The sequence below is a fragment of the Myripristis murdjan genome, chromosome 18 (genome assembly GCF_902150065.1).
Source record: "Myripristis murdjan chromosome 18, fMyrMur1.1, whole genome shotgun sequence".
Taxonomy (NCBI): Eukaryota; Metazoa; Chordata; class Actinopteri; order Holocentriformes; family Holocentridae; genus Myripristis; species Myripristis murdjan.
In genome coordinates, this window is record NC_043997.1 from 4,575,303 (window position 1) to 4,586,225 (window position 10,923).

Sequence of the window (10,923 nt, forward strand, 5' to 3'; positions counted from 1 at the left end):
AGCAGTGGAAAGAACAGGTAACAGAGTTAACATTTGTTGCATGTAAAAATGAATTGAGTTAAAATGTAGTACATGTGCATTTTATCCTCCATTTTATCTGATTTATGAATCTCAGTTGAACTTCTTTTCCCTTCATAATTAATTTCCTGCCGTCTCTTTTGGTGACAGTCCAAACTCTCGTTCAGCTGTATTGGGTTACAAACAGGTCGTTTTTCCAGTTTTGTCTCTTGAAACTGATTTTAAACTGACGGTCATGCCTGGCAGCATTAGTCAAACCATGTGACTGTGTGAAACCTGCAGGCAGTCAGTGGTTTCATCTTTTTTCCCTGCAGATCATCATCATCATCAGCAGAGATGAGTCGGCGGCAGCAGAGGCAGGAGGAGAAGGAGGAGAAGGAGGCTGTTGGGTACGACTGCATCATCTTGTCTTTCTCATTCAGACTCACCGTGTGAATACATGACCGAGTCTAATGACTTTGTCCTCTCAGTTTTCAGCCTGATCCTGGAGCTCCCAGCTGCATGTCTCTGAAGAGCGACCGCTCTTTGCCCAACCCGATCAGCTTTCATGATGGAGGGCCAAAAAGGTAAATCTCTGTTGGAGTTATAAACAGTAGCTGATATTTTGTGCTGATATTCATAATCACTAAAGCTGCACTCAGTGATTTTCTCACCATTTGTAAGCACAGAAAGCCACTCGTCCTGCTTCAGATCGCTTTTAGAAACCCGAAAGTCAAGACAGAAATGTGTTTTGTTTAAGGAAATGAGTGACACGACTGGTTAGATTAGGCCTCCTTCCCGTCTGAAAATGTGAGGTCAATTAAGGTGAGGTCAAGGTACAAGCACTCAGTGAACTGTCGCTGACTCATGAGGCATTTGTGTGATCGATTTGAAATTGGGCCGCTGCAGAAATTTAGAAAGCTCAACCAGGAAATGATTTAAAATGTGAGGCTCACATCCTGTAAGGGCTCATTTTACAGAGAAAAAAGCTCACAGTGTTGCTTAATGCAGCTTTAAAATTACACCCAAATTACATGTGTTAGGTGCTTCCTCCAGAATTTTATTTCTTATTCTGATGTTTAATGTTAACAATTTAATGACAAAAATTATTTCTTAAAGAAATTTCTTTTAGTTTACAGTGGAGTTCATCTGAACCTGGAGCTCCCAGTATCGTCTCGATGAAGAGCGACGAGTCATTGTTCCGCCCAATCAACTTTTATCGTGAAGGGTCAAAAAGGTGAATATTTGTGTGTGTGTGTGTGTGTGTGTGTGTGTGTTTTAATGTGGCAGGATTGAGAGTTCGACAAATGCTGCCAACAACTAACATGCTGACATTTTCTGATACTCAGTGTCTCTTAGACCAGAATCAGCATTTTGAACTTGATTGTTTCTTTGGGGACCAACTTTTTATTGTATTTTAGATATTTTCATACAAAACAGCACACACTCTGACTGAAAAAATAGGTAATGTTCATAAAATGTCAACAGAAAAACTGAAGCCACATTAGTGAAATTGGTTAGTTAAATCTGCAAATGTGGGCTTGTACAGAAATGAAGCTGCTTGGTGCACCACAGCGCCACCACCTGGCCAACAGCTCTCTAAGCTTCTTGCTCACTATCTCAGAAACTGCTGGGTCAAAGCTGATGAACCTTTGGGGAATGATGTGTTTTTACACTGATATCCAGTATTCACAAAATGAAGATGACTGGCCCAGCTGACTGGAACAGCGCCACCAACAGGCAATTAAATCTCCATTGTTTTGGTTCAACTGCAAACCCTACATCAGTAAAGAAATCACGAGAATAGTTCAAACTTTTTCACAGCCTCAAAATGTGAAACAGTTCATTTACTTTCTGCTGAACATGAAGATGTGCAACTTCTGAACCAACAAAACAGCATTTATGGATACAGCAGGTTTCCCTGATGTTGTCAGGGCCAATGGCTTGTACTTTTACTCACATTACTGTAATTAGATTAGTTTCCTGAGTATTTAAGTCCATGTTGTACCTTAAGTCTGTGTTGTTTGCTGGTGCTCTCCACAGGAAGAGGACGGCAGAGCTGTCCAGTGAGGAGGTTTTAAAGGATCCAGTGTCCAGTGAGTGTGAAACCACAGCTGGAATGGGTTCAAAACGTCGCAAAACTTCAGACAAAGACACAGGTAACAGTAACAACTTTAATCTGCAGTGTATCTGTATTCCAGCAACGAGTAATAATTGCTTAAAGGACTATACCAGTGATTCTGCATGTTTAGTGTAACAAAATGTATGATCTTCACATCTCAGCTGAGCAGTGGTATTTTAGAACTGCCATATCATTTCTCCTCCCTTTCCTCCAGCTGTTGGTTTCCATTCATTCCACTACGATATGAAAATGAACTTTCAGAGCCTTCAGACTTTCTTCACTCCAGTTTTCCACCAGCGGAATAAAGTCCTCCACATGAGTTTTCCTAAAAGCAGCAGCACTGTTGTGTTTTCATGGCTTGACATTGTCCCTCCGCCAGGGAAAATAGTCCCCGGGGAAACGTTCTACTTTCCACCGCCAATCATCAGCTGTGTGGTTTCTGAATGTTGAGGACTTTGTTAGCTGCAGAAGCAGAACATTATAAGGCGGCTGCTTCAACCAAAAATTTCGATTATATGTTGGGAAATCTTGCGTACCCCTGCATGATTTGCAAAATGGTTATGGGTAATGTGAGGGAATTGTAGTAAATGGGCTAAACATTCAAAATCACTGCACGGTCCTTTAAAATATTCATCTTTATTATCATTAGTTGTAGTTTTTGCAGAGAAAAGAGAGAAGGGAGGCAGAAAGTGAAGAATGGGATGAATGTGGAAGTCAGGACATCATTGGTGCACCTCAGCCATCTGAGCCACCAAGACGTCCCACAAGCACTGACTTTTATACAAACATTAAATTGAAGTAATGTAAAAGCAGGAAAATTATCATTTCGTCTTTGCTGGATGACCTTTTTTTTTTTTTTTGCTAGAAAACAATGTTATATGCTGTGCTAGTTAATATTGCATGATTTTTTCCAAAAAATATTTTCTTGACTTTTACAGGAGACAGCCTGTTCTTGAAAGTGATCAGAAATTTTAAAGAAGAAATGAAAAAGACATTTTGCATGATCTGCGAAAGTCCTGGTGAGCAACAGAGCTCCCTGAACAGCATCTACACAGAACTCCACATAACAACAGGCGAGGGCGAAGGGCTGCCAGAACAGCACGAGGCCACACAAATTAAACATAAATTGAGAAGAAAATCGTCTGAGACGTTAATCAAACTTAACAACATCTTCCTGCCTTTGCCTGGCCAAAAGACATCACACAGGACCGTCCTGACGAAGGGCATCGCAGGCATCGGAAAATCGTCTGCCGTGCAGAAGTTCATCCTTGACTGGGCCGAAGAGAAAGCAAACAAGGACATTGATTTCATTTTCAGTCTTGCTTTTCGAGAGGTGAATTTGAGTAAGGACAGGAACAGCTTGCATGGGCTCCTGGCTGAGTTCCACCCTGCAATACGTGACCTGAAAGATCCAGAGTTTTATGTCAAAGCCAAGGTTCTGGTGATCCTGGATGGTCTGGATGAAAGCAGACTGTCACTAGACTTTCAGGACAGTGAGATTGTAACATCTGTCAATGAAGAAACATCAGTGGGTGTCCTGCTGGCAAACCTCATCCAAGGTAACCTGCTTCCATCTGCTCTCCTCTGGATAACTTCCAGACCAGCAGCCGCCAATCAAATCACTGCAAAGTTTGTCAACATGGTGACAGAGATAAGAGGGTTCACTGATGCACAGAAAGAGGAATACTTCAGGAGGCGATTCAGTCTTGACTCGAGCCTCGCTGAGAGGATCATCTCTCACATCCAGGCTTCGCCGAGCCTCAGCATCATGTGCCACATCCCGATCTTCTGCTGGATTTCTGCAGACTTATTCAAAGAAACCTTTGGAGACGAGAAAGCTGAAGTCCCTCAAACTCTGACTGAGATGATGGCACATTTCCTGTTTGTCCAGACAAAACGCAGAAGCAAGAAATATGACAAGACAGGGAAGAAAAGAGAAAGAGAAAGAGAGAATCTTCTGAAGACACACAGAGAATTTCTCTTGAAACTCGGAAAGCTCGCATTCAACCACCTTCTGGAGAATAACCTCATCTTCTATGAAGAGGACTTTGAAAAAATGGGAATTGACATTGAAGAAGTGTCCATCCACTCTGGGTTTTGTGCCACAATTCTCAGGGAAGAAAGAGTGTTATCCCAGAATAAGGTCTTTTGCTTTGTGCATCTGACCGTACAGGAGTTCTTTGCCGCTTTGTACGTCTATGATTGTATGACAAACAACAATATAGAGGAGCTCCAGACCTTCCTAGATTTTCAGGGAGAGCACACTTTGCCTGATCTCCTGAAGATGACGGTGGACCGAGTGTTGGACAGCAAGAACGGCCACCTGGATTTCTTCCTGCGGTTCCTCTTTGGCCTCATGGTTGAATCTAACCAAAGAGTTCTTCAGGGCCTGTTCACATGCCAGGAACCAGGCGCAGATACCACCAAAAAGGTCCTGAAGTACCTCAAAACCATCCGAAGAAAGGGCCTCCCACCAGACCGGTGCATCAACCTCTTCCACACCATGGTCGAGATGAGAGACCACAAAGTGAAAGATGAGATTGAGCAATATCTCAAGTTGAAAGATCGGTCAGGAACAGAGCTGACTCCCCTGCACTGCTCGGCGCTGGCCTTCATGCTGCAGGTGTCGGAGGATGATCTGGAAGTGTTTGACCTGAAGAGTTACAACACATCAGAGCCAGGCAGAATGAGACTGATACCTGCCGTGAGGTGCAGCAGAAAGGCCTTGTAAGTGTTGCTGCTTGCTTTTCAAAGTATTGTATTGTGTATGATTGTGTTATACCTACTACCTCAATGTCACAATAGCAACAAATGTGTATCCTTGACAGGTCTGATGGCACGTAATGGCATCAGTGGTATGGTTTAAGGCCTTTGCACACCAAGTCCGTATATTTCGTCTGAAGTTGTCGCACATTTAAAAATAAGAGTTTTCAGAACAAGATTAATTTTCTGCATTTTTCACAACAAGGTTTATAAATGGATGAAACAGTTTAATGGACTTCATGTACAGGATTGGATGGAATGAATCTTTTCAATTTGTCCCATGTTGCAAATTTTGGCAAATAGAAAAATAAAACACATCGGACTCAGTGTGCAAGGTTTCTGTGCATAAACAAGCTGCTACTTCACATTATTTATTGTAATTCTGGTTATTTTTTTGGTGTAGAATATAAGATATCTTTTACACTGATACCTTTAACACACCTTTTACCTGTAACACTATCCAAGTATTGGAACGGGTAATGAAGCGTGATCAGACCAAATGAGATTTGAACTATTGTATTGCAGACTAATGCGACTTCTGTGCTTGAGCTGAAAAATTTCCAACTCCCAAAAATATGCAAATTTTGTGTCTTTCCCATCATCTGGCGTGAATACATGTCTGTTGCGTCTTTGCATTGACTTTGTATGTAACTGCCACTTGTAAAACTTGCTTCATGTTTGGTGTTAGCACATGATTATAATAATGAGGATGATTAAAAATAATAATACTCAACATGCGCAAGGCATCACATAGGGCTTATTTGTAGTAACACTGAAGTACTTGAACGTTTCTCAATATGTAATACTGTAATGTTACTTTTAATGGCAGGAATGCCTTAAGCCAGCTTTGCACAGGAATATTTCTCAACACCGGGGATCACGGCCTCCAAACAAGAGATGGAACAAACATGTCTGTGATCGCACAATGACCCCACCATTCAGGGAGAATTGACGTACTTTGTTTCTCTCCCTGTAATGCCATGTATCTGGCAACTGTTTGATATTTTCCATGAGTACATGAGTAAAATCCCATTTTTCCACTGTGTTCACAGACTAGCTGACTGTAAGCTTACTGCAGAGTGGATCGAGCAGCTGGCGCTCAATCTTAAGTTCCCCTACTCGGCCCTGAGAGAGCTGGACCTGAGCAACAACGACCTGAAGGATGCAGGAGTGAAGTCGCTGTGTGAAGGGCTGAGGAGTCCATGCTGCAGACTGAGAAAACTCAGGTTCAAACTATCAAGATGCTTTTCAGAGTGACAGTAGATGTACAGGACGTTTGCACTCGAGTGGCATTAAAGCTGGTAAACCCATGTGTCACTATGCATCGTTTGAGCGTGCCGGGTGGTTGATGTAATAACTCTTGTTTCCTCAGGCTCTCAGGTTGTCAGATCACAGAGGAAGGCTGTGCTGCTCTGGCCTCGGCTCTGACGGCCAACCCCTCTCATCTGACAGAGCTGGACCTGAGCTACAACAACCCAGGAGACTCGGGGGTGAAGATGCTCACCGAGTTGAAAAGCAATCCAGGATGCAGCCTCGAACTCAAGTAATTATCATGAATTGGTGGTTTACAAACTGGGGGCTGGGGACCTCAGGGGGCCTTTAGGGGCAAAACAAGGTAGTGTTTAATTTCATTACTAGCTGTTTATTAAAATGCAGAAAATGTGTGATGGATTATGTTCACATTTTCTTTCTATCTGGTTTAATCTCTCCACAATTTGCCAGCAACATGGCATCTGAACAGTTCAGTCCTTTTGAACCTGCACAGATTCTTTCAGTAAAGACCATTTGGGAAAAAAGTTTATAGTTTTAATATGTATAGAATTTAAAATTTAAAAAGACCTTTACCTAGAAGTTAGTTTTTAACTCTGCTGTTTTTTTCCCCACAGTCTTGAACACCGCGGCAGTTTGCGGCTGAAACCGGGCTTTAAGAAATGTAAGTATGGCAACTAACAAAATAGGATCCAGACTGTTTTGCGGGATGTTTTGATCACTGTCTGATTATTTTGTCCCATTTAATTGGTGAACAAATTTATGTTGTGAACTATTTTTGTATCTTATATAGATATCTTGGCATACTGAACACAGAGATGTGTTAAAATTTTTTGATTCTATAATAATTATCTGACTGCTTAGGATATTCAGTTGTACCTAATTGTAAAGTCCTAATGGGAATGAATCTGCTATATTCCTCTTCATGTTACAGTTTGTGCACCTTTGTGTGGTTAGGAGTCCTGAAATTTGCAGGAAGTGGGCGGGTTTTGGGAGGATATGGGCATGGCTCAATCAGTGTGAGACATGTGTATGTCGTTCGTTTGCCCAGGACAAACCTTGGGTCAAAATTTTGTGTTGTAGGGCTAATCAACTGCACTAGGCCCCGTGCTAGGCCCCCGCCTACAGCCACGCCCCCTATATGGCTGAACCGCCTGTCAGAAAAGTAAATCCGGTCATCTGTGGCCCATGACAGAAACTGCAAGTTTTATGATGACATCCACTGAGAAATTATGAGACATTTTATTGTAAGCCACATCCACAGCCACACCCCCTTTTGACTAACAGGTGCAAAAACCTCAGCCTGTCTTCTCTGGCCTCATCACCAACCTTTACATCAAATTTAGTGAAAATTTTAGCTTCTGTTTGGAAGTTATGCCACTGTGTGACGTTCGGACAAGGGGATACACTCCGATTCACAGCCTCCGTCCTCTGCCAGTTTTATTGGGACAGTAAAATTGGGCACAGATTGCGTAATATCTACTGGTATAAAAACATGTTCTGACCTCCAGATGCCTGTGAGCTCACCTGGGACCCCAACACGGCACACAGAAACCTCTCTCTGTCTGAGGACGGCAGGAAGGTAACGTGGGTGGAAAAGGAGCAGCCGTATGAAGACCACCCAGACAGATTTGACGGGTGGTGCCAGGTGCTGTGCAGAGAGGCGCTGAGTGGGCGATCTTACCTGGAGGTGGAGGTGGAGGAACCCTTTACCATTGGCTTAACCTACAGAGGAATCAGTCGGAAAGGGGAGGCAGAGGATCGCAGGCTGGGATTCAACGACAAGTCTTGGAGCTTGTTCTGCTCCGAGGAGGGTTGTTTCGTTTTTCACGGCGACGACACCAAAGTGGACGTGTCTTCTCTGTGCTCGCGCTCCAGCCGGGTCGGAGTGTATCTGGACTGGCCTCACAATCTGTCCTTCTACAGGGTTTCTTCTGACAAGCCAATCCTCCTTCATACCTTCACTGGAAATTTCACAGAGCCCCTCTACCCAGGTATTCAAATTCATCCCAAGACCTACGCCACTTTTTGTCAGTTACCATAACCAAACTTGGAGTGCAGCAAACCCAGAAACCAAGTTCATATATGATTTCTTTTTTTGTGTTTGCAGACGGTGCTTATAAAAAGTAATCACCCCCTTGGATGTTTTCCCCTTTTATTCTTTTCATAAATGGGACCGGGGTCAATGTAATGTGGCTTTTTTGGCAAGAATTTACAAAAACAGTGAAAACAGTTTTCTATAAAGTAATGCCAATTAATTAAAAATACATAATGTAAAACAAGTGATTGCATAAATTTTCACCCCGTTCAGAGCGTTTGACCTAATTCAATAGAGGTCCAGCCAGTTGGTGCTGGTAGTATACCACTTAGTGAAAAGGAGATGACCTGAGTGCAGTGAATGTGTCTCAAATGATTGGCGTATAAAGACACCTGTGTCTGGAAGGTCCAGTCACTGGTTAATCAGCATTCCTGGCTACAATTAGGCCAGCCGAACTCCATTTTTTTGTCATATCCAAATTGAATTCATAAAGTCTGGACAGCAAAATCTCTAAATCTGAGGCCATGGTTCTCTGCAGCGGTTGAAGTGTCCACTGCAGGTCGGGAATGAGTTCTTGCCCCAACTGAAGGAGTTTAAGTATCTCTGGGCCTTTTTCACGAGTGAGGGAACATCGGAACGTGAGATTTGCTGGAGAATTGGAGCAGCAGGGGCAGCACTGTGTTCGCTGTACCGCACTGTTGTGACGAAAAGAGAGCTGAGCCAGAAGGCAAAGCTCTCGATCTACTGGTCAATCCTCGTTCCTACCCTCACCTGTGGTCATGAGCGATGGGTCATGACCGAAAGAACAAGGTTGTGGATACAAGGGGCTGGAATGGGTTTTCTCAGGAGGGTGGCTGACCTTCTCACCTTATCCCTTAGGGATAAGTTGAGAAGGTCAGTTAAGGTCAGTTAACCGTTAGAGACTTGGAATAGAGCCGCTGCTCCTTTGCGTGGAAAGGAGCCAGTTGAAGTGGTTCGGGCATCTGGTAAGGATGCCACCAGGGCGCCTCCCAAGGGAGGTTTTCCTGGCACGTTCAGCTTGGAGGAGGCCACGGGGCAGGCCTAGGACCAGGTGGAGAGATTATATCTCCACACTGGCCTGGGAGCACCTCGGGATCCCCCAGTCAGAGCTGGTTGATGTTGCTGGGGAAAGGGAAGTTTGGGGTCCCCTGCTGAAATTGCTTCTCCCGCAACCCAACTCTGGATAAGCGGTTGGAGATGAGATGAGATGGACAGCGGAAAGAACATGGAATGCGATTTTTGCCAATCAGATCCAAATCATATCTGGAGTTGGTTTGCAATGTGATTCCAGTTAGATTTGCACAGATGCGTCTCAGTCTGGACAGGATGCTCAAATAGGATTTCAAAGTGTCTCTTTCGTCTCTCGCAACGTGACACACAATGAATACGTCAAATCCCGAGTAAAGGAAGTGCAGCAGAGTGGCTCAGTGGCTGAGCAGAATCTCTGCTGCTGCTACCAGAGCGATATGGTGGACATATTGCTAGGTTGATGATATATAGGTTGATGGTCACACAGGTCAGTGATCACTTGCAAATGACAGTGCAGACAATCTGTCTGAAAGATAGGATTTGAGAAGCAAATTTGATTATGAAAACAAACAAAACTCCAAGCAACTCCAAGGAAAGGGTATTGAAAACTATAAGCTGGGATGCATACAAAAAAAATTAAATTCACTGAACATCTTCTGGAGTTTGATTAAAGGTCCATTAAGAAATGGAAAGCAGCCTTCTTGGCAGCCTCCCCTGGAAGGCTTGGAGAGGTAGAGGGTAAAATGAATGCAGCGAAATATTGGGAAATCTGACTGCAATCTCCTGCAGACTGAATCAGTCTGTTGTTAGCTGTTCACGCCAGAGTGTGGATACCCGACCAGGGCCCGTCAGGACCCGTCTGGCCGGCTTTGGAAAAAATTTCGAAATTATGTTTGGGTTTGGGTCAGATGCCGAAGGCAGGATAATTCAGGGGTAAATGTAACCTAGTGATGGAAGTCAAGCAAAACCTCAGGCTCAGGTTGGGTTTGGACTAGGGGTGTACAGCCATTGCACTATTTGTATTCGGGTTCGGATTCGGGCTTTTAAAAAAAACTTTGGATTCGTTATTCGGATTCGAGAAGAAACCGGAAGTGGGCACACTAGAGACTTCCGCCAAGCTAGCCAGCTAACTTCCGGTTTAGCTCTCGGCTAACTAGGACGGGAATAAATTAATCTAATCGTGCGGCTCTTCTCGACTTTCCAAACGTAATCGAACTGAATGGATCAAATTCTGCTGGTGAAACGAGTCGTTTGGCTGTGACACTCAAAAAATGTATCCACTGTTTTATAGCCTCTTCTTTTCCTGTTATTGTCTAGGAGAAAAATGCTTTTTGGGCGACAGTGCATCACGTGATGCTGCAATTCCATGTTTGGCCACTATGTAAAATTGGCTTCAATGCGCGGCACTGTTCCTGGGGGCTTGGGTCTACTGAATAACGCTTTTTTTTTCTTTAGAAAAAAGCTCCTGAATAATGAGGAGAAACTTAAGACAGAAAAACTATTCAGGATCAAAGATTTATTTGTGTACTTCAGAATATTGTATTTGGGTACATACATAGTTTGGACCCAAAAAAAGAATGCCTGTCAGGTTCGGGTTCAGGTTGGCTCTGTTCTCGGATTGAGTTCGGACAAAAACATCCATCACGATCCACGCTCCAGTTCCCGACTGATCCCCATGTGACCT

The 10,923-nt window shown here is 43.6% G+C and overlaps 1 protein-coding gene across 2 annotated transcripts; it reads left to right on the top strand.

Moving 5' to 3' along the window:
• Window positions 1–260: 260 nt before the first annotated feature.
• Window positions 261–8,433, top strand: LOC115376394 (NACHT, LRR and PYD domains-containing protein 5-like). Of its 2 annotated transcripts, XM_030075948.1 has the most exons (10): window positions 262–407; window positions 489–584; window positions 1,130–1,234; window positions 2,041–2,156; window positions 3,058–4,846; window positions 5,935–6,108; window positions 6,255–6,425; window positions 6,769–6,815; window positions 7,663–7,946; window positions 7,998–8,433. In XM_030075948.1, exons 1-10 carry the CDS (start codon window positions 355–357, stop codon window positions 8,193–8,195), a joined length of 3,033 nt encoding a protein of 1,010 aa, XP_029931808.1. In that variant the 5' UTR covers window positions 262–354; the 3' UTR covers window positions 8,196–8,433. The 2 variants fall into 2 exon arrangements, with proteins under 2 accessions (XP_029931807.1, XP_029931808.1); XM_030075947.1 differs by having other exon boundaries at window positions 261–407; window positions 7,663–8,433.
• The last annotated feature ends 2,490 nt before the right edge of the window (window positions 8,434–10,923 follow it).